General features: G+C 50.3%; 1 protein-coding gene across 4 annotated transcripts in view; it reads left to right on the top strand.

Annotated features, from left to right (window-relative positions):
• The window catches only part of PEX14 (peroxisomal biogenesis factor 14), a 119,442-nt gene that overhangs the window by 88,182 nt on the left and 7,467 nt on the right, over window positions 1-23,793 (top strand). For all 4 annotated transcript variants that reach the window (XM_039842262.1, XM_039842263.1, XM_039842264.1 and 1 more), the window contains 2 exons: window positions 7,271-7,399; window positions 21,145-21,230. In XM_039842262.1, the coding sequence (XP_039698196.1) occupies window positions 7,271-7,399; window positions 21,145-21,230 (215 nt within the window). The remainder of the gene's footprint in view (window positions 1-7,270; window positions 7,400-21,144; window positions 21,231-23,793) is intronic.

Genomic DNA, 23,793 nt, shown 5'->3' with positions numbered 1-23,793 from the left:
TTTGAGGTGGCTGAGCCTAAGCCTTTGCTTATTTAAGATGTGCTGTGTCAGAGCACAGGGGAGCAGGCACGCAGGCTGCCTGTGCTTGGCCCCGGCCAGTAAAAAGAGCACCGGGTTGGGAATCCAGTTCTGCCTCCAGGGCTTTGAGACAGTCACCGCCCCTCACTGGGGTCTGTAAAACCGAAGGAAGAGGAAAGAGAACGGAATAGACCAGATGAGCTCTCCAGATCTGAATTTCTTTGGTTGGTTGTCAAAGGTGAATTTTTTTTTTTTTAAACAAACTTTACTGCCTCTTCCAAAACAGGAGCAAGATTCGAGTATAGTTGAAAATGTTTATTAATTTGGCTTTTCCACATATGCGCAAACACACCTCTGGCTGACCTGGCCTTTGGCATTCAGGAGGCAGTGATTCCTGATTGTCACAGTTCCTTCCCTAGGACTTGTTCATTGCAGGGCTGACTCCTCCGCCTGTTGACAGAGTCCTGCCTGATTTCACACCGCTGCCCGTGACAGCCGGCAATGATATTCATTATGCTATTAATCCTTTGGAATTGGTGATCAGATATCAAAATCACTCCTCTTTATTTTTGTTTTTAATTTAGCAGAAAGATTAAAAGAAAAAAAACCCTTTAGATTATAGATCTAAAAATAGACATCATGGATGCTGATTGGAAACCCTCCCAGTCTTTCGTACGAGAGATCTCAATTTGTGTTACACGGAGGGGCCGCTCACTTCTGTCTTGTTCTCCAGTTATACTACTCCCCAGAGAGGCCCCATAAATTTTACAGGGAAGTTTCCTCCTTATGCGGAAGGAGCTAAGCTCAGTGACTGGTGTGGCTGAAATAGCCGAGGGCTGCAGGGGAGCGCGCCTGCCTTGTGGGATGACGTATCAGAAGTAAACGCACAAAAAGTTTTGATCTTGGTCGAGTCGGCCGCGTCGTTGATATCACGGGGCCCGGGATCCTGTGACCCCAGCCTGTGCGATTTGAGATTAAACTTGCATTTCATTTACTGCCACAATGGCCCGGCGGCGGGCTTCACTCCGCAGAGCCTGCCTGCTGACTGACATTCTGCCATCTCCACCACTAACCCTTCGGAAGCTCCAGACTCGGCCCTGGAAGGGAGGTTTCACATCTCCCTTCGGTTTTCTGGGAGGCAGAGGTCCTTGCCCACCGACTTCTTCGGGAGGGCAGACCCGCCCTCTTTCGCTTACAGCGAGACATGTGCCTGCCGGCGCCCTCCGCCTAAGCTAGCTGTGCAGTGCGTTCCGCACTGGCTTTTTACTTGGTGATTTATACCAGGAGACGTGGCCGGGTGATAGCTAGTGTCCTTTTGTCTTTGTGTTTATTTTTCTTGCACATTTAATGCATTTAAAGGATATATTGTCTTTATGGTTCACTGGGATAAGGAGGGGATCGGTGCGAGTTTTAATGAGAGGTCCCCGGCTGCCTGTGTTGAGACGAGAATTATATTCTTGGTGAGAGATTTTTCTTTCCTTAGGTGGCAGGAGGCAGTGTTTTGCTGCTTTTTGAAATAGCGTTTCTACCTAACGATTTTTGGAAGGGTACCGAGAGGGCGTTCAGTTTCAGGGCATCCCCAGCAACTCTGTCTCCTGGCGTTCGAACTTTCCTCCTTTAGGAGAAGGGAGAGTCTCGTGTCTCGTTCTCGAATTTACGTGTCAGTGTCAGGCTGGTGAAAACCAGCTCCATCCTCAGATCAGTTCTTACTTGTAAAACCTCTTTCATTCAGGCTAACAATACTTGGAACTAGTTTTCTCAAAAACTGTTTTCGCTGCCTGGGAACAGTTCATCAGTGGAGAAGAGAGCATTTGGCTTATTTACTTAATATTTTAACCAAGTGAATTAGACAGGTTGGGGGGCCAGGGGAGGAGATTAGAAAGTGGGTGGGGGAGGCCCCATAAACAAGGTGATATATAATATTTTTTTTGTTCTCCTTTTAAATAAATACCGATCAGCTTTATGTTCAGAGACAATAGGAGCCGTTGGCTTAAATTTGCAGTTTACTGTATTTATGGCTGTAATATCAAGGTGCTGCCGTCGTAATTTCATGCCCCAATGAGAAGAGCAAGGTCGAAGCAAATGCTTCCATCGGCATCTGCTAACACACTAACTCATAAACAAGGCCCGGCTGGATCAGGTGGCACGGAATAATACAGGCTAATGAAATACAGCACAGCTTTCCATTACTGTTAGTTTTTACAGTGTCGTCATTACGTGTAATTTATGTTTAAAAAATTCAATTTTATACAAGGCACTGGGAAATAGGGGTCTACAGGTCATCCAACGACTTTTAGAGGCTCTGAGAGTCCTTATTGTACTCTACTGTTCCAACAAAATGTTAATAAAATAAAATAAAAAAATACTTTTTTCCCTTTCCCCTCCCCTAACCTTTCCTAGGAGAGAGTTGGTTTTTCTTTTAATTTGGGGAATATTTTTAGCCAGCTGTCTCCTCTGCCTCATCTCCTTCCAGAGTGTGCATGGGTAGATAGCCGGCTGGGTTCTGAAAGAGGTGACCCTGCTCAGTCTCCGTGAGTCTCTGGTGGGGAGGAAGATGGCCAGGGTGGCCAGCCCGGAACCGCCGCCCTTTGCCACCAGCCCTCTGGCCCTGGTCCTTAGTCCCTGTCCGGCTGCACGTTTTCATTATAAACCTGGAAGGTGCTGTCGGGCGTTCATTACCTTGCTCATTTCCAGACTATTCCTTAGCCTGCCGTCCTGGTGCTGGTTTGCCCTGAAAGAGGCAAACACCGCTCTCTGCTTCACCTGCACAGAGCCAGGCCTGTGGCAGTGCTGGGCGGTCCCTGGGGACGGCGTTGGGGTTACTTGTTCTGAGAAGCCCCGGCCCAGCCGGTCCCGCAGGGAAAAGTTGGCCCTTCCCCACGCCAGGTTTTGTCTGACCTGTGGCAAAGGGCCCTGCGGCACCCTTCTCACACCCCAGAGGCTGCAGCTCACAAAAGTCCAAGGGTTTGGGTTTGTTTGCATTTTAACGGAAGCCTTTAGAAAAAGAAAACAAATCTGTGTATCTTCTAAGGGATAAAAATAAATGGGTGTGGCAGCCCTGAGGCCATTCTGTTCAGTGGTCAACAGAACGTAGCTCACTTGTCGGCTCTTTTCAAGACCCCTACCCTGGAGAAAGTGTTGGAAAGAAGTCTCTGGGGACTTCTGCAGGCGGCGATGGCTGCCTCCCTGTAAGGGGAGTCTGACTGCCTATAAGGGGAGTCGGCTTTGGAGGGCACACAGTGCCCTGAATGAGAGGTCAGAAGGTCCATGCTGATTCCAGGGCTAGGGCTTCATTTGCACACTTGGGTCTGAATTGAGAGCTCTCAGTTTTGCAAATCAGGCAGCCGTGGCCTTAAAGGCGAAATGACACGCTGCCTCTCAGAGCCAGGCATCCGGCTCCTCCTGCTCACCAAGTCCCCTGTCCCTTCTCCTCTTGACTAAGGCTAGTGAGTGGGCGGAGTAAGTGAGCAGGACTTTGAGTTTTGCTCTTTACTAGTAATATATTTTAATTGTCAGTGTCACGGCGGGAGGTGAGGGGGAGGGGGCTGATGGCCCTTGAAACCATCAAGCGGCAGCGGTGAGTTTACTCAAACAGCCTCGAAATGCACAGTGCTGGTGATGTCAGATACTGCAGTTGACACCCCAACTGAAAGAAGAATTTAGGCTTTATTAAAACTGGCTCATTCTCCCAAAGGCAGCAGCTGAAGGAAGACAGGTAGGGGAGGGAGGAGTTTTGCCTGCCACAGGACGGCGACACCCTTTGCTCCCATCTCTGCTCAGCCCTTGCTCAGTCCCTCTGCGGTTAGATTATTCCTTGCAGATAGCAATCAACTGGAAGGAAGTGTGTGTGTCTAATTTGCATGAGATTATTTAAAACAAAAAAAAAAAGGTCTGCATTAGTCAGGGTGATGGTAAACAACGCGAAGAGATGCCTTTTATAATATAGCCTGTGCCTCAGCTTTCAGAGCCAAATATAATTCACTTACAATTGGCAGTTCCCTTTATTATTCCGTTTAACCTTTTGGATTCTGCAAGGTCTCGTCTGAGCTCTCCAGTGTGTCTGTCAGCGGGGCGGGTAGGCACCTGGCTGTCTTGGGTCCTGGGGCAGCACCTCTTCCCTAAAGGAAAGGGCCTTTCAGCTCCTGGGGCTGAAGAGATGGACCCCACCCCCCAGTCTCCAAAAGTCCCAGATGAGTCACCTGAGTGACCTGTAGAATCCTGAGCCGGGTCTGTGGAATCCTAAGCTGGAGACACTCATAGGACGAGGACACCAGGAAAGCGTAGGCACCAATCTGCGAGAGGCCTTTGGATTTCTTTGGGGGTCGAATATTAGAATGAGATGAGGTCACTCTACCCTTGTCACTCCGGTCATGTCGAAAAAGTACAGGTGTCATTTGCAGGTAGGACCCAGGCGGTGCGTTTCTGTTTTGCTTTGACACAGCCCCAAAACTGTATTCCTGGGCTCTTACTTGTGTTTGGTGCCATGTGGGGACGAGAGAAGACAGTTTAGCCCTTAGCTAAACCTCTTTCACAAGATCGAAGACGTAAGACAATTTTGCTGTCTGCCCTTTGATGTTTTTGTTAACTGTGCTGTCGCGGGAAGTCACCAGGCTGGAGATGGAGGGCCTTGGGTTGTCATCCGGTGGTACCATGCCCTGACTGTATGATTTGAGGCAGATTTTGTGCCCTCCTTGGGCCTCAGCTTTTTTTATCTGTTAAATGAAGGCAGTGGCTGGAACAACAGTCCAGCTCTGAAATTATATTATTCAGTGAGATCATTAAAATGCTTATTTTTTTAAGAGAAGAAAAATGATTCACTTTATGTAACTGAATCAAAATCCTGGCTCTCCGGAGAACGAGGGATATCAGAATTCCAGCCAGTGTAAATTTAGAGCATCAAACGATAAGGTCTCTGAAAAACAAGAGCTTGGAAGGATGTGCTGATGCCCTTTAAACCGCAGCCTCACTAGTGGGCTCAGCTGCAATAATGTAAGGAACATGTTTTATTAGGAAAATAGGCTTCATAAAAGCTCGGGCCAGAGGGCAGAGGCTTGGGCAGGGAATCCTGTCCCTTTAACCGGCTCCGGCTCTCGGGCCGCAGCACAGCCTGTAACTTACTGTATATTTCCCCAGTGTTAAACATTATCGTACTTGTTTATATTTGAAAGAGCCAAAAGGGAAAATGAGAATGCAACTGAATGCTCCTTTTGGGAAAATTATCCTCATTTGCAGCCAGCGGCTGACAAGGCACACGAACTACCAGGTTTATAAAATTCCGTAGTGTACCAGTGACCATCAGCCTGTGCTGACGTCGCATGTGCCGCTCTCTCCTCTAATGGCTGATTGCGAACTGGTTAAAGCAGTGTCTTCCGAGCACCCTGAAAGGGGTTCCCCTTCCCGTTTAGGAGGGGCGACTGGCACACGCCCGAGAGGAAACGTGTTCTCCGTTTTTGCCTGGCTCTTCTGTCTACCCTGCCCGTGTTCTTGGGAAGTGAGATGGTAAAGCAACCCCTTTGCAGCAGGCTGGGGAATCTGGGAGGGGGGATGTCTCCCCTCCGGCTCCGTGTACTCAGGTCTAGCCTTTGTATTTGGAAGGTGCCAAGTGCCAGTAAATGACCCCCCTTTGCACCCCGGCAGCCTTTCCATCTGCCCATCAATGTGTTGAGGGCCTGGTGCGCTCGGGGCCAATCCGGCAGCCCTCAGATCTTGCAGAGGTGTGGCCTGGCCCGCGTGACTGGCCAGCTGCACTGCGTGCAGGGCGGGAATGGTGAGGGGCTGCACTGTTAAATGGGCCCTGATCTCAGCTGCCCAGTGCGGAGAGGAGGAAGGGGTTCCGGGCCGTTCGGGACCGTCTAGGCGATCTCCCCTGACCACTTGCGGTGGGGCATGGAATATTGGAGGGACGGCTGCAGCCAGCTCCCACGCGATGTGCTGCCAGGCAGCGCTCTGCTGTGGGGCGTGAATGCGCTGTGTCCATCAGCCCCTCGGCCCAGAGCGAGAAAGGCACCAGGCTCTGGAAGATGCTGCTCCTCAGAATCTCCCGGTGCTTCATCCACCCCCAGGGGCAGATGCGCCGTGCTGCGGGCCTCTAATGGAGAGCCGGCCAGCTGGTGAAAAGCTCTGGGCCCTGGTTTAAAAGCTGCGTGTTGCGGCTGGACTGGGCGTTGGGATTCCCGGAACAGCAGGGCTGGCCGGAGCCATCTTTCAGTCTTTCGTGGACTGGCAGTGACCTCCCAGCTGCCTTTCCCACCCTCGGGGCTAGAGCACACCGCGGTGCTTCCCGAGCAGCCCCAGCAGGCAGGTTCTGCTCACACCTGGGTGCCACACTGCGTTCCTGTTCTTTGGGTTGGTCGGTGCCCTGTCTGCTCCCCACAGAGCCAGCGTCCCCCGGCTGCCTCAGACTCGATAAAAGTATTCCAGCTGTGTGCCCACTGGAAATGTCTTCATGGGATTTTCAGTTGCCTTTTATTCCTCCGTGGGCAAATCCTCTCCACATGTTGTAGCCACTGCAGATGGCGCCCTGCTATTTCCTGATGTCCCATGTGCAGTATGGTTTAAAGTGTCGGGAAGATTTAAAAAAAAAGGGAGAGGAAAGAAAAACTAGCCAAAGGCGATATAGGCAGCCTATGATAGGCTAGAGTAATAATCATCTGAAAGTTTGGGCCTGGCCTTGTTTTGATCTGTTTTCTTGTTTTATTTTCTTCTTTACATTCTATATCCCATTCATACTAATCACAGTCAGTCCTGATTTTTCTTTTTATTTCTGCATTTGTCATAAAATAAAGCAAATTATTCCCGTCTTCGGAAACGATCTAGACTAATTAGTCGTCTCACCCAATAATTAGTTTTTTGTTTCCCTGTCTGTTTTCATGCATTATTGTTAGTTTTTTCCCTTCTTTTTTTAACACCATTACAGATTAAAATGAGCCACATTTGCAGTTGATGGTATCTGTTTTCGGGGGAAGAATGGAGAATTGCAGTACGGAGCGACTTCAAAAGCAGCAATAAACTCAAGGATAAATTAAGGAAATTGAATGAGCCACATTTGGAAGCAGTGTTGAGGCTAATATTCTGTCGCTTAAGGTTAAATTGCAACTGAGAGAGGTTCCCGAGAATCCGAAATCGGGGAGGCAGAGTTCCAGGATGCTAGGCGTTCTGTGGCTCCGGGGGTCTTTTCTCGATGGAGATTTCCTAGCCGCCGTGGACAGTGGCAAAAGGTACTCACCCGCCGTTATGTGCTCTCCTCTCCCAGGGCTGACAGATGAAGAGATCGATTTGGCTTTCCAGCAGTCGGGCATGGCTGCCGACGAGCCATCGGCCTTGGGCCCGGCCACACAGGTGGTTCCTGTCCAGCCCCCTCACCTCGTCTCTCAGCCATACAGTAAGTCACCTGCTCAGACTCCTGCTTTTGCCTCGATTGGGATTGAGGACTCTGGCCAAAGAGCAGAGCTTCCCGTCTCCTGGGCCCCTGGATGCTGCACACGGGGAGAAACTGGGAGCATCACCTGCCAGCCCATGGGGTTTTCCAAAAGAATGTGACACACCCACAGCCTCTTCTAGACACACTTCTAAGTGTGTGACAAAGCTTTAAGAAGAGACAAGGGGCCAGAATAAACGACTTCATTGTGTTTGGTTACAAGCAGAAATCTGAAAGCACTTATTGGTTCAGTTTCCATTTTCTTCTGCATGTTACTTTTTCACTAATAAGAACACAAACATCTGATTCATAAGTGTGTTCACGTTTGCTCCCTGAAGTAACTTTCCTCTCAACTTTATTTTTAAAGTTAATATTAGTAGATTTAGACTGCCCCCCTTTCCTTTTCCTTCCTTCCTTCCTTCCTTCCTTCCTTCCTTCCTTCCTTCCTTCTTCCTTCCTTCCTTCCTTCCTTCCTTCCTTCCTTCCTTCCTTCCTTCCTTCCTTCCATTCTTCCTTCCTTTCTTTTCTTTCTTCCCTTGTCTATACCATATATAATTATATAGTAGCCGTCTGTTAGAGAAGTTCAGATTAAATGTAAAGGTCTTTTTTGAATGTAGCTTCTATTTTTATTACATGAGACAGTGACCCACAGGAGGTTTTGTTTTTAAATGAAAGTATTTTAAGAGTAAAGGTTTTCAAACTAGTGATAAATGTACACATCCAAAATACAGCTAGAACCCTTTCTTTAAGTCACTTGTACAAAGTCTAAAAGGGTCAAAATTGACTCCCAAGTGATGGAAAATAGCTCAGTTTTGTGTCTTTAAAGTAACTCAGCCTTGGATCGGTTGTCTTTCAAAATGCCTTTTCTATAATTGTCTTTTTGATTGTCTATCTCAAAACTTTCATTTTTTTTCAAAACACGATTTAAAAGTGTTAGATACTAGATTTTAAAAGGCGTAATTTAAAATGCCAGACTTGTTTTGCCGCTCCCCCAACGTGGCCTAAAGCTGCCTTCTGGCCTCACTTCACTGTCCTCACTGGCTCAGCCGCAACCAACCGGGGAAGCGAGATCATTGTATAGACAGCTCAGGGGCCGGGCAGTGGCTTAGAAGCCGCTTTGTGTGTCACAGATCTCATTTAGATATCTCCTTTCTTTTGCTTTCTGGATAAGGTTGAATGGGTGAGGCCAGGTCACACACACCCAAATTGCTGTCATCCGTGGTTGCCTTGTCTGAAAAACTGTTGGCGTTGTGTGACATCTGAGACCAGAGAAACAATGCTTCCTGGTGAGCCTTGTACTGGGGCTGCTGAGTCGGCAGCAGCTACTTGTCAGCCTGGGACTCATTCCTGCGTCCTGGCGAGCATTCTTTCCCATCCGTTGTGTTTGCTTTGGGTCACTAAACATACTCTGCATGTTTCTTTTTAACCAAAGGTTAAGTCTGCACACTTTTTCTTTAGTTGTGTCCCTGGCCCAGCCATTTAATGGGATTTGTGGAGGACAAGCGGTGGCAGCTGGGGTGCAGAAGTCTCTAAAATGCACATCTGTTCTAGTCCAGCTGTTTCCTCTATGGCTTACTACCAGACAGGTCTCTCGGCTACTTGGAAACTTCTTGCTCAGAACAAAGTGTTCTGGTTGTTCTGGTTGGTCACGGAGCTGGCCCCAAACAGCCGGAGTCTGCCGACTTTCTGGAAGCACAAAGGGTTAAACTGTTAGTCTTTCTGAAAGAGGCAGAAGAATGGGCTGGGGAGGGGCAGTTTAGTCATTTATATCATTCTCCCTTCCAGAACTCTCTGAGAAAAAGCATTACCCCGTTAGGTATTTAGGTAGGAGTATTTTTAAGAGTCTCCCAGCCCTAAAAATAAAATACATCTTCTTAGAGACAGACTCCTTCCTGCTTTGACGCTAGTATAAAAACAATGGTAATGGCACTTTTAAATACCTGAAGTTTTTAGTTGTCACTGTGAGCTGCCTTCTCGTACCTCAACGCTGCTCCTTCAGCTTGGGGGGGACCCTGCCTCTTCACTTCTGTACTTTTGCCAAGAGGTGTCAAAACTGCCAAGATTTTGATTAATATAGAGAAAGAAGACTTTGCCTGACTGATAATAAAACTGATAAATGACATTTGAATTACTTGTAGCGGTAATTTATTACATAAAATATCTTTTATTTGACATGCGATTAGTTGCTGGAAGCATCACTCAATCTGACTAGTTTAAACATGCTCTAAAATGAACCCCAGTAAAAACCAGGGCTGTCTGCTGCTGGCATTATGAAATATACTAATCCTGGAGTGAGGGAAAAATCTGACTTTAAATATTTAAATGATTAATTGGGTTTATATATTTTTTTTACCTTTCTAACCCCCTTAATTACAAGCAAACTCAGGGGAGTTTCTGAACTAGGTGTGCAATCTGCATGCTTATCACTGAGGCATTGTCTGCGTCCTGGGAGGGATTTATGGCCTCCATTCATGTGTGTTCCTGCCGATTTTACATCTGGAGCTCCCAGCCCTTCTCTTCCCATTCCTTGGCTTTTTAAGGACATTCTGTCTCTGAGCCCAAGCCCAGAAAATGGGATTCTCTTGGGTCAGCCCCAAATGCCCACGTCTCAGGGAAGGGTAGTGTTTCCAAGACCACTGCAGGGAGCCCACTGCTCCTGGATTGTCACCTTTGGACTTGCCGTCCTGCTCGGTGACAGGTGTCCAGTGCTCGGTACCTCTTTTGACATCTGCTGTTTGGTGAATGAGGTTGACCTTGAGACATTAGTGAATGCCACTGATGGCAGAGAGAACATGAAGGCCTACCGGAAGGTCCAGTTCATCATTAAGCACTTGCCGTATGCCCAGTACAGTATCGTGAGACTCAAAACAGGATCTTTAAGAATCTTACAGGCGCCCTGGAAGAGGTAAGATAAACTCTTAAGAGAGGATGGTAACACAAGGAGTGATTTCATGCCAAAATTAATTATACAGACAAGAAATTTCACAAGAATACAGAAAAGAGAAAAATTAGTGTGGGCACGAGAAGTCAAAGAGAGAAGGCTTTGAGAAAGTGGTAGGAGGTTGACACAAAGGGGAACTTGGTGTCACCTGCTGTGAGAATAAACCAGTGTTATCATGGCTTAAAGTTGAGTAGAGCTGAGGAAAAGCCAGGCCAGAATTTGAGAGGGAATTTGACATCCTGTGCTTCTGATTCTCGTTTCTTCTTCTTTGACTTTGAAGCAGAAATCAGTGTGCATGTGTGTGCGTGCGTGCGTGGCGCCTAGCCCAGTCCTGGACGGAAAGTCCTGATAAATGCTTGCTTGATCGATTCGTTCCAAGCTGATTTTCCTTCTTTCCTCCCAGAGAGACAAGAAGCAAGGTAGCTTTGAGATACAGGCAGGGCCAGTGTGAGTTTTGTAGGATAGTAATTTTTTCTTAGGCTTAAATATTCCCTCCTGCCCCACTGTCTTTGATAAACAATTTAGGCCTTTCAAAGACTGACCTGTAGCTTCAGTTGCCTCTTAAAATAGGATGTAAATATCTGAGGTTGGGGAAAGGTTTTGACATTTCATTAGAAATCATGACACAGAGAGTGTGTTCTTTCTCAGTTTGTTTCTGTTGTAGCCCTGTTTAGTAACATACACTTATACCCTTGCTTATCTGAATTCACTGAGCAAGCATTTATTGTCGAGTGCCTTCTAGTGCCTGGCACGGTGCTGGACCCCTGGGTTGGCAGGACTAATAGCCTAGCTAGTCCCTCACCCCAGCTGTTCCTATATAGTAGGAAAGGCAGTTAAACGAACACAGCAGTGCCTCTGAGCTCGGCCCGGGTGAGGACAGTGGCACAGACGAGGCGAAGGGGTGCTTCAGAGAGCAGGAGGTGTTTAACGGACCCGGGGGATGGTGATTGGCACTGCGGCCAGACAGAATGAACAGGCACATCCAGGCAAGGGCATGCGGATGTGAAACCACATGACACCCCGAGGGGCTGGAGCTTGGGGTGGGAGTGTCAGAAGGGGCGACCCAAGAGGCCAGGCCATCACCCTGGTGGAGGACAGTCAGAAGCACGTTGATTTTTTTTTTTACTTTGAAATGCATCATCTGGTTATTTAAGGCTGTAATACCTGTGTGACCACGTTACTCTTTGGCTGGCGTTAAAGTTACTTGTCTCATCTGAGCAGATGCAGTGGGGAGTTAGAGACGACATCCTGGGAGGCGGCCGTCCAGGTGCTCGGTCTGCAGTGCCCTCCTGCTCTTCTCTGCCTGGCCAGCTCATTGCTCTTCTTCAAGGTTGGGGTCTGCTGCGGGCATCCCCGCCCCGCCCCCCAGGGAATCCCTCAAAAGCCTCCATGCCGGGAGAACGGATGCTCCCCTTGCCTTCTCACTCAGCCCCCTACTCCCTGCCACAATGCTCTGAAATGTTCATTCACTGTCTTTCCTGTTAAACTGTGAGTTCCTGAGCTCAGAGGCTTTAAAAAATATTTTTTAATCTCAGACTCAGGACTGTGACTTACAAGGTGTTCTAGAAATACTTGTTGAATGGATAAATGGTGATGGACATGTGCTTCAGAATTGAAAGGCTGTCATGTACTACCATCCACTTGGGGCAGCTGAGCCGGTCAGTGAGGCCTTCTGCGTGCTGGGCCATGTCGGCTGACGAAGTAGAGGACAGGCCTTGCCTCCAGGAGGCCACCGATGAACAAGAGGGAAAGTTTTAGCTGGCAAAATAGGTGGGTTTAGGATTGCTAATTTTATTATTCTTCATAATTTATGTCAATGTTATAATTTTTTATATGTATCAAATATTACAGAGTGTGTTTTAAAAAGTCGAATTAGAATTCATAGGTCTTGCTTCTTCCCTTGGTCTCTCAGCTGCTGACTGAGCAGAGAGAGAATCTAACCTGCTGGGCATTGTTCTCAATCACCGCTGACTTCCTGTAGCTTTTTTTTTTTTTTTTTTTAAGTTCTGACCAGCCTTTTTTAAAACATCAGCTTTTATTAAGGTGTAATTTACATAAAATAAAACACACCAATTTTAATTGTACGACTTGAGTGTTGACAAGTGCGCACGTCCTTGTAGCCGTCACTACACTATACACATTTCCAGCACCCTGAATGGTTCCCGTGTGCCCCGTTTCCGGCCAGTGCCAGCCACCCCAACTCTGGGGCAGCCACTGGTCTGCTTTCTGTTGCTCCTGATTAGACTTGTCTTTCCTGGAGTTTGATATAAATGGAAACTTACAGTATGTACTCTTTCGTGTCTGGTTTCTTTCGCTCAGCCTAACGTTTTTGAGATTCATTCAGGTTGTCGTGCGGGTCAGCAGTCCCTCCCTTCTCATTGCTGAGCGGCGTCGTGTGCTGCGGACGCACCACCGTTGGCTTACCTGTTCACCGGTTGACGGGCTTTGGGCTGTTTCCAGGTTTGAGCTATTACGAATAAAGCCCTTGCGAATATTCGTGTACAGGTCTGTGTTTTTATTTCTCTCCGGTAAATGCCGAGAAGTGGAATAGCAGGGTTGTCTGTTAAGAGTGAGTCTGACTTCCTAAGAAACTGCCAAAGTGTTTTCCAAAGTGGTCGCACCATTTTGCAAATCCCTCAGTGAATGAGAATTCTAGTTTGCTCCCTACCTGTCCTCACTAACAGTATTCCCAGTCTTTTTAATGTGGGCAATTTTAATGTGTGTGTAGTAGTATCTCATAGGCATCTGAGTTTACATTTCTTGATGACTGATTTGAACATCTTTTTACGTGCTTTTGTCACTTGTGCATCTTTTGTGAAGTGTCTGTTCCAATCTTTTGCCTGTTTTTAATTGCCTTGTTATTGAGTTAGAAGAGTTCTTTAAGGATTCTGGATTTCAGTTCTTGTCAAACGTATGTGTTGTTAGCATTTTTCCCCAGTCTGTGGCTTGCTTTATTCCCTTAACATGGCCTTTTCAAAAGCAAAAGATTTAAAATCTGATCACACCCATTTATCTTTCTTTCCTTTTACAGTTGGTGGTTTTTGTGTCCTCAGAAGCCTTTGCTTACCCCAAGGTTGGAAAGATGGTCTCCTGTGTTTTCTTCTAGAACTTTCATAGTGCTCACTTTAATGTTGATTCATTCTCAGTTACTTTTGTGTGTGGTATAAGATGAAGGTCAGGTTTATTTTTCCCTATGTGCATATCCAGTTGTACCAGTACCATATGTTCACAAGATTATCCTACCTCCATCGAATTACTTGCCCCTTTATCAAAAATCCAATTGTTTACATGTGCGTGGATCTGTATCTAGACTCTTCCTAAAAAATTATTTTTTAAACAAAGCTATCGAAGTGTATTTTACATATCATGAAACCCAACCACTTCAAGCGTACAATTCAATGACTGTCAGTAATTTTACTGAGTGATGCCACCAGACATCACTTTTAGAGCACTATAAGCCCCAAATAAGGTCCTTTGTGCCCATTTTACTGTTAATCTCACCTCCAGCCCCAAGCAGCCACTACAACTTTACCTTTTCTGGACATTTCGAGTAAATGGAATTATAGAACATATGATCCCTTGGTGCCTGGCTTCTTTGACTGGCCGTAATATTGTCGAGGTTCATGGATGTGGCAGCATGTAGCCGCACGGCGTTCCTTGCTGTTGCTGAGCAGCATTCCACAGTGTGGATGGACCACGTTTCGTCTGCCATTTCTGACTGATGGGCATCCAATCGTCTCCAGGTTTGGGTAACACGAATCGCGCTGCAAGTCTCACGTGGACGCACGTTTTCCTTCCTCTTGGTGGAGATCTGGGAGCCGAGTTGCTAGGTCGTAGGCAGTTCTGTGTTTCTGGATTCCTTTCATTTTTTTCTTTCGAATTAGCATTTTTGAAGTAAAATCGAAGACATGATAAGATTAATCATTTTTAAGTGTACAGTTCGATGATTTATGTTGTGATTTACGTCACCAACACGACAGTCACAATGTAGAAAATTTCCATCACCCCGAAAAGTTTCTTAGTGTTCTTTACATCACTGTTCTCAAGTTCCGGTTCCTGTCAACCAGCAATGTCCTCTCTGTCACTGAAGTTCTGCCTTTTAGAAAATTTCATGTAAACAGAATCACATAGTGTGTAGTCTTTTGTGTCTGTTTTCTTTACCTTCCTGCATACATGCATACACACATGCATACGTGCATACATGCGTACATGCATGCGTACATACATGCATGTGTATGTACATGACCAGGTAGCAGATATTTCAGACTTTGTGAGCTACACATTTCTAGTACATCCTCCCCGCTCCCACCCTGTCGTATGGATATACCACAATTTGTTTCTCCATTGACCGGTGTCCACTTTGGCGCTATTATGAATAATGCTGCCACGAACATACAAGTCTTTGTGGGCAGTTACGCTTTTCTTTCTCTTAGGTAAATACCTAGGAGTGGAATGCCATGGTCAAACCTTAGCTGTATGTTTGACTTTATATGACATTGTCAAACTATTTTCCAAAACGGTTGCACCAGTTTACATTCCCATCAGCAATACGTGAGAGTTTCGGTTGCTCCACATCCTTGGCAATACTTGGCATCCTCAGTTTTTAAGTGTAGCCACTCTCATGTGTACACAATAGAATCTCATTGTACTTTTAATTTATATTTCCCTAGTGACTGATGATGTCAAGCATATTTTCGTGTGCTTATTGGCCATTCATGTATCTGGTGACGTGTCTCTCCCAGTCTTTTGCCCCTTTAAAAATTCACCTTGTTTGTCTTTTTATTAATGAATTGTAAGAAGTCTTTGTATATTCTGGCTGTAAGTCCTATATCAAATATATGTTTTGCAGATATTTTTCTCCCAGTCTATGGCTTGCCTTTTCGTTTTCTGGGTAGTGCCTTTTAAAAAGCAAAAGTTTAAAATTTGAGGATGGCCATTTTATCAACTTTTTTTCCTTTTATGGTTTATGCCTTTCGTATATTCAGATGTCATTGCCTACCCCAGGATTGCAAAGATTTTCTTCAGTGTTTTCTGTTTTCTTACAGAAGCTTTATAGTTTTTGTCTTTTAGTCGAGGTGTGTGGTCCATTTGGAGTTAATTTTTGTGTGTGGCGGAAGGCGAGAGTCGAGGTCTGTTTCCCCTAGTCTGGATGTCCAGTTGTCTCAGCACAGTTGTCGCGAAGATTGTCCTTTCCCCATAGCATTCCCTTGGCCTCTTTGTCAACGAGCACGGGTCTATTTCTGGGTCCTTCTGAATTCTTACGGTGTAATTGGGGTTCGTGTTTTTTAGTCCGTGAGTGAGACATGCTTCAGTGTTTTTCCTGCCCGAAGACGACACTGCTGATAGGGTTGCAGCTCACGGGAAGTGGGAAGCATCGTCTTTCACAGGATGGACACGCGAAGACAGGCCTTGGATTTTCAGTTGTGACTGTCAGTGGGCTACTGCGGTGGCACCTTTGCCTCATAGGCTGCCCAGGTGCTTCCATTCAGAGCAGAGCTGTTCTGGTTCTCATTGCTGCGCTCTGGGTCAGTTTGTCTTTCTGACTGCTGCCCGCCTTCCTCGGCTCAGCCTGTGGTGCCCCTCAGCTGGTCACCAGTCTCTTCGTACATTTAGCCCAGCAGCTCTGTGCTGTAACAAACACTGATCGGGCAGGCTGGCTTTCTTCCAGGACCTCACTGTGGATGAGCCTGTCTCATCATTTAATTTTCAGTGTGGCTTGCAAGCAAAGCTGATGGGGTGATTTGAGAAGCTCGGTACATGGCTGAGTGGAGTCCTGGCTCCAGCCCATGAGTGTGGAGGGGACCACAGCTAGGTTTGCCCAGTTTCTGCCACTGCCTCGCCCCATGTGCAGGTTGCCAGCCTCCCCAGGGACTTGACAGTTTCTCCTGTTGTCAGCTGGCACGTCACTGGATGCACATCGTCTCAGCACGATGATTTTGTGACAGCTTTCAGGTCTGTGCTGATGAATCTTTGCTGGATTGTGGCATTTCTGTGGTGTCAGTGAGACTCTGACTTGGTGCTTTCGAGTTCGACGTGGCTGTGTTGTATGCACGATTCCCAGCCCGGCACACGTGTTCTTACTCGGTGATGCTTGCTCTCGCCTGCTAGGTGAGGATTTGTTGGTCGGTGGAGATGCAGCTAAAGGAACTGAGGAACTTGGGTTCTGCTGGTGTTCGGGGAGGGTCGGGAGGCATGGTGGGGTTGCAGCTCTCTTTCTCCTGTTGGGGCCACCATACACGGTGGAGTCGCCTGAAACCTCTGAGGCTGGCAGAGCCCAAATAGTTGGTGGGAATCCCTGGAGGCTAAGGAAGGTGTGAGGTTTTGAAGAGCCCCACACCCGCTGCTCAGCAGAGTCTGTCCTCTGACCTCGTGAGGGCACAAGGGAAGTCCCGGAAGTGCTCGGTGGGCAGGATGAGAATCGCCGCCATGGTCGTCTCGTCGTCCTTCACGGGACACAGTGGTGTGCCGTGCTGGCGAAGTGCCGTTCGGCCAGTTTGCCGGTCGCGCCTGCCGGGAAAGGGCTGTGGGTAATTTGAAGCTGAGTGACAGTAAAAATATCATCGTTCCTGGGCTCCTTAAGTAGAGCGGAGCTCTGCCACCTTTAGTCAAGTGGTTTGTGCTTCATAAGAAGAGAAAAATGTCTTCGGGCACCATCTGGTTGGTGGCAGGGGACCAGGGTCTCTGCTCTCGGGCTTCTTGCCCCCTGTGTGCCTTTTCTGCAGGCACCTGCTTCCAGGCTGGGGGCAGGGGGCGGGGCAGGGTGCCTTGGAAGCTTTGAAAAGCGCGTCATTTCTCTTTGCAGCTAGAGCTGGAAAGCGTGGCCCCGCTTTCTGCCCTTGACTGTAGGATTCTGGACATTCAGGGATCATGGTGACGAGCGAGGTGGTAGCTTCCGGGTGCTGGGCTCTCAGTTCAGGAGGGTCTGCCCTGGGCTTGAGCAAGGCAGCCCCAGGGTGGGCCGGGAAGGCCTCCAGGTGGCCCCAGGGAGGCCGGGGGTGGGGGGGACTCCAGGCGGCCCCAGGGAGGGTGTGAGCCCGTTTGGGATCACCCCGAGTGCTTTACCTTTTGAAAGGCGTTCCGTGGGCAGCGGTTGTCTCCATCGTGGTTTTTCTCTCTCCATTTCGCCACAAGACAGAATTGTATCACACATCTCCAAAACGAGTAAAATGGCATTTCAGCTTCTTGTCTTTATAGACTCTCTGAACTTTAGGAAAGATCGTTCTGGTTCCTTTTCATTAATAATGAAAACCAGGGGACAATAAAACGTTCTTGACGCGAGCATGGCAGGAACGGGGAGCAGTGCGGGGCGAGGGGTGTGGCTGGCAGGGAGCCACAGGTGTTTCCTGCGCTGGAGGCGGGCAGAGGTCTGGAGAGGCGCGGCCCGGACCTCGGCCTCTGTTCAGCCCCGGTGGCTCTGGTGCCAGAGCGGGAGGCCACGCTTCCCAAGGCTCGCGGTGCGCAGGAAGGAAGGATGGGCATGCTTTGGGTTCTGGTCCGGTTTTCGTTGCAACCGTTTTCTTGTCAGATGTTCAGTGGGAATTTGAGGAATTAGTGGCGAGTGTGACATTCTGGACGCGCACCCGTTCTGGAAGTCTCTCTCTGCGGGTCCGGCCCTGCGGGCGGGCGCGCTGCGTGTGGGTCGCGGCCCTCACGGGCAGCAGCGCCCTTGACCAGTGGAAGTGTTGCCGTAGCTTCACTTTTTCCTCCTAAAAATGAACTTGCGCTGGGTGCTGGGTTTCGCGTCAAGGCCCTCCGAGCAGAGGCGGCCAGGGACGAGACAGAAGTGAGCACGCCTGGGCCCCCCGCGCTTCTGGACGGAGTTAACGAGCGGCGATTGCCTGTCTGCTCAGGTGCCTGTTGGACCTGGTGTTCCCACAGGTCGGAGCAGCCGAGCGCCTTCCCGAGCCGGTTTCTTAGACGTGACACTCCTGTCACCACATGACTGGAAGGGGGTAGGGAAGTCCTGGCTTGCTGTGGCCCAAATCCCAGAGCCCATAAAAGACGAGAGTGATAAATGTATGTAAATATGAAAAACACCTGCATGCCACAAACACCACGAGCAGAGTCAAAAGAAGAGAAAACCGGGAAAGAGCTTTGCAACTCCTGTCATAGGCAGAGGGCTGACTTCTCTGCTGTGAGAAAAGTTTCTGTAAATTGATAAGGAAGTCGATAGATGGAGTAGAAAAGTAAGGAACACACGCAGTACACTGAAGAAATCAGTTCTCACTCATAATAAGATAAATGCAACTCAAACCTGGAGCGAAGTGCCTTTCTCCACTCTGGTGTCGGGGGAGGTCTGCGGCTGTGATTACCCCGTTATGAATGTGCGTGGCTGGTGGTGTGGACCCCGCGGAACACGGCTTGGCCGTATCCGTCAAAACTGCAAATGCTGCCCCCCCGACCCAGCCTCGTAGGGATCCACGATTACAGAGGTGCGTACGTCACGTGTGAGGTGACCTGTGTGCACGGTCACTGGTGGCAGGCAGCATTGTGTGAAATGGTAAAAGACTGGAACCATCTGCACATCCATCAGTAGGGAACTGGTTAAATGGAATAGTAAGCAGCCGTAGAAAAAAGAAGAATGAGAAATAGGGAGAAAGAGAGGGAAAATAGTATATATCCATAGTCTCCGGCCGGACAGACGGGAAACGATCAGCAGTGGCTGCTGGCGGCCCAGGGCGCCTGTGTGTGTAGCAGACTGGCATTATCTGTGTGACATTCACACCGCATGCGAGTGTTGGCTGTTCAAAACCTGTAAAGCCAAAACGGGGCTGAGGGCTGTGGGAGAGGCCGCCTGTCGATTAGTTCGTGCCGGAGACTCCGGGAATCTCCTGTGGCGTCCACGTGTGGGGCCGGTGGGGAGGGGAGGGGAGGTGGCCGCCAGAAGAGACTCTTCCCTCTTCCCTCAGTGTCTCCCCTGCTCCCCGAGGGCCCCGTCGCAGCTCGGGGGAGGGAGCGTCGCCCTTGCCCCCTCGGGGTCTTTGCCATTCTGATCCCCGTCAGGCCGCATGCCAGCAGCCCCCTCCCCTCCCCGGGCGCCCTCATCCCGCCCCTGAGCTTTAAGAGCCGGCCCTCCCTGTTCTTTGGTCCAGGAAGCCTTCAGGCCATGGGAGAAGTGACCACTGAAGCGCAGGGTGTCTGTCCCAGGCAAAGTCCTGCCTCGGCGGTGCTCAGCGGGCTGGCACCCCTTTCAGGAGCCGCAGAGGTGCTGCTGCACCCCCTTCTTCACCGCCTTTCCTGTTCCCAGTTCACTCCCAGACCCCAGGCCCTTGTCACGGCAGCGTGCCTCAGGTGGGCGCCTCTGGGTAACTCCGTTGGCACTGCGGCCTGATTCCGCAGACGGCTGGGTGTCCCACACTGCTGATGGTTCTGGAAACAGTGGCCCATCCCCCCGCCCCTGCCAGACCCCTTGCGAGGAGGCAGGCTTCACGCTAGGTGGGCTGGACATGGCAGCTCCAGGTGGACACTGGGACTGGAGACAGTGCTTTCCCGTGCGCCTCTAAGGGTCGCTGGGGTGTTGGATGAGATTAGGGACACGGGGCTCTCCTCTGCTCCTGCGGGGCTCCTTTCGTTCCCGAGGTGGGGGGAGCTTCGACACAGGCTGCTCTCAAGGGCGCTGGGCCAGGAGCCGGCTCCTTCGTGAAGACTGGCCGCCCATTTCCGGGGGTCGCCCAGACAGCAGCCTGTAGTCCTGCTGTGAGGGGGCCCGCCTGGCCCCGGTCGCTCCCGCTTTCTTCCCTCCTGTGACTTGCCCTCGGGGCTGCTGCTGCTGCTCTCCCAGGGGGAGCTGGCCTGCCACTCCCCTCTTCAGGCCTTCGGTGACCCCATCCCTGTGTGAAACAACGTTGGGGTTCCCTGGGCATGGTCTCCTGGCCTTGCCTTTTCCTCCCATTTCCCACTCAGTACCCTCCACGGCTCCCCGCGCTTGCTCGGCCCCTCTCTGTCCTTGCGGCTCCTTTGGCCAGCTGTCGCCTCCACTTGGTCAGGCCCAGGGGCTCCCCCCGTCTGCACTGGCCGCTTTCTGTCCTCAGAGCCCGGTCAGCCGCTGCCTTTGCACTTGCTTGTCCCTGCCTGGTGGGGGGTGGGGGGTGGCGCTGTCCCTGGGGCCTCAGCTTGCACCTCCTCTGAGGCCCTGTCGGAGACCCCCGGCCCCCTCCCCTGCCACCCCCACTCTCCCATCGCCCTGTTTGGCCTTCTTGATCACTCTGGAGTTACCTCATTTAGTCACCGTAGGTTGTCGCCTCTCCACCAGCTCACCAGGAGAGCAGAGCAGGCGGACCTCGTCACTCCGTGCCCCCTTCCTATGCCTGCAGCGTAGTCAGGTACACAGTCGGCGCTTCCTAAAGCGTTGAATAAACAGGTGATGCAGAGTCCCCCCTCCACCCACCCTGCTTCCGAGGTGGCTCTTAGCTTCTTCCCGTCCGTGGCGGGACACGTAGATGTGCTTTCGTGTGCGCCTGAGTGTGTTCACGTCCCCCTCACGGGATCCCTGGTCCTTGCAAGTGGACACCACGCCGTCGGTCTTCAGATCGCCTCTGCTGCCCGACTCCCCACGCGGGGACTTAGCTCACTCCGGACGCCACACAGCAGGGTTTTGGAGGCAGATGGTTCTGAGAACCCGGCCCAGTGTCCTGGCCGTCGCACAGTCTCCTGCAGTTGGGCGTTGCAGTTGCCAGTCCTGTGAGATGGGGACACTGAGCGCGCGTCCCTGCCCTGGGGAAGGACGCGTGTGCCTCTCTTCCCGACGCACCTTCTCTCCTAACCTCAGGCCCCGTGGGTTCCCGATGGAGAGATTACAGTGCCTTGGCCGTCATCATGGCAGGAATCGCATTCGGATTTCACCAGCTCTACAAGGTAAGCCCGCCCTTCCCCACGCACCCGCCTGGCCTTCAGCCCTGCGGCCTGCTGTCCTGAGCTCTGTCTGCGTGGTGGCCCTCCGCCCCAGGGTGCGGCGGCAGAGTGAGGCTGCATGTGGAGGCAGGCTGCAGTGAGGAGCACACTCCCGGGGGGGTTCAAGTCCAGGCCCGGCCCCCACCCGGATGGGTGCGCTCAGCAGGTTCAGCCCCTGCCTCATCCACTGGGCTCGGCATCTCCCCTCAAAGTCCCTGCCCTGCAGGGCGGCTGCGGGGCCTCCGATCGGTAAGCCGTGTCAGGCACGTAGTGAGCAGCACTGGGTTTTTGGGAGACGGAATGACATGTGGCGGATAAGCATGGACAGTGGAGCCTAGCTGCCTGTGTCGCATCCCGGCTCTGCCACTTAGCAGATGTGTGACCGCAGGCTCAGTGGTCTCATCTGTAAATTGAGGACAGTAGAACCTACCTCACGAGGCTGTTGAGCAGCTCACAGGTGCGTCTTTGGGGGAGCGCGGGGCACATGGCACATAGGAAGTGCTCCGTGCTTTTGTCCCACCTTAGTATCTAAAACCAGCTTCGAGAATCCCAGCACAGTCGTATTTATGAGGCCTATTTTTTTGTTTCCTGTGTATTGTGTTGGCATCCATGTAAATCTAAGATTTTTCCCAGACTTCATAGCCAACGCTCAGGATCCTGGGGGTCATTGCCCACAACAGAAGTGCATGCGTGAACATTTACCTCCTGATCCCAGATACTAACTACCAGATACGAACTTTGATTTGAAGCAAATGAGTCTTTTCTAGAAGATGCAGAGCCAGGGTGGGTCCCCAGAGACAAAAGGTAAAGCAGTGGTCAGAGGACTTACCGGTGCTGGTCCTGGAGAAAAGGCCCTTTCTCCCCGAGGCCACCTGCCACTCCACCCCTCACTGGGGGATTTTTTTCTTTTTTTTTAAGAATCTGGATGAATACTTGGACTCACCTGGACTCACTGTCGTAACTTTTAGCACGTGAAACAAGTTTGAACATTGCACTCTGAGATTCTTAATTTTGACTTAGTTAAAAGGTGAATGGCAGAGTTGGAGCAGAATACAGTTTTCCTTCAGTGTTGCATCTATTCCTGGAGTGGGGCATCTCCAAGTCAGGAATCCAGAGTGTAATGCTCTGTGTCCTGGGACTTCCCTCTCTGACCCGCTGCCTCCCCTTAGCTGGTGTGAGTTAAGCCTCTTTCCGATCGCTGACCGTGTACAGTCACCGAGACGAGTAGAATACATACGCCTAACTCAGAGTGCGGACTGCACGGGGCAGCCGGCGCCCAGCCAGCTCACGCCGCCCCCTCGGGCGGCTGCGATCTGATGGCCACGGACAGCAGAGCTCCCCTCGATGTGGGTGGCCAAGTGGGGAGACCACTGGCTGTTTCCACGAAGCTCTGATCTACCCTCTCCGTTTTAAAAAAGATACATTAAGAAATCAGTCCCGATGGTGACGAGAGAATTTCTGAAACATTTGCTAATAGTTTCTTCAAATTAAAAAAAGAAAGGTCCGGGACCAGGTAAGCTGTCATCGTGTTTTATAAATACTTAGAGACTTAGGCTGGGGCAGTGTATGTGTTCCTTCTCTTGGCATTTTTGATCTCAGAAATGGAATTTTTAGTTCATTACACATATAAGAATTTCTTGACTTTTATGCTTAGAAAATTTTCAGCCCGGGGCGCAAGGCTACATCTGATGAGTTTCAGCTCAGTTATAGGTAGTGACTCACACGGTGGTTGAAAAGCACTTTGCAGAATAGAAGATGCTTCTGTGTGCGCTGAATAACGCCCCCCACTTAGCGGGTGCTCTCGAAGCGCGGTCTCCCGCAAGCCCCTTGTGAGAGTCGTCCTTTGCCTTCCCCAGCACGGAAACCTTCATGGGGAAGTGGCTCTGTTTTCCTGTCTGGGGCCCCGACGGATTGAGAACCAAAGTTCTCCTTCGTCACTCTGGCCGGCTTCCTCCCCTGCCAGCCTGCACTGTGCCACCCCTGGGGCCACCCTGTTCGCGTCGGCGGCGGGTCTCACGCTCTGAAGCGGGGGGGTGGGGCATCAGGAGCACACGCACGTTCACCCAGCCTCCCACGGCCACCCCGCCTCCCACCTGCCACCCCTTCACCCCTCAAAGCCAGTCACCAGCTACACCCTACCTGCCTTCTTCCTGAGTGTTCTGAGACCTCATCCTCCCTAGACCGGGTTCCCTGCATTTGGGGGTCCCCTGCTTGGTGGCCCTCCCCCCACCCCCATGGTCAGTTTCTTCAGGTCCTGCCCTCTCCGCTCGCTTCCGGCCGTGGCTCTCGGATCTGGGGGAGTTTGCTGCATTTGACTCCTAGCTAGAGGAAGCCTGTGGGGAGGAGGTCAAGGCTTCGTTTGGAAAGACTGAGGGGACCCCTCCCGCCGGCCTCGGGATGTCCATGCATTATCCCCCAGTAAAAAGGACCGGGGAGCCCAGAAATCTGTTGCGGATTCTCATCTAGTCTCTCAAGTAATTTTTTATTTAATTTTACTCATTTGTTGCGAATGGGTAATTCATTCACA

This window comes from Pteropus medius, unplaced genomic scaffold, assembly GCF_902729225.1.
Source record: "Pteropus medius unplaced genomic scaffold, Ma_sr-lr_union100, whole genome shotgun sequence".
Classification (NCBI taxonomy): Eukaryota; Metazoa; Chordata; class Mammalia; order Chiroptera; family Pteropodidae; genus Pteropus; species Pteropus medius.
This window is presented reverse-complemented; position numbering and strand designations above follow the sequence as displayed.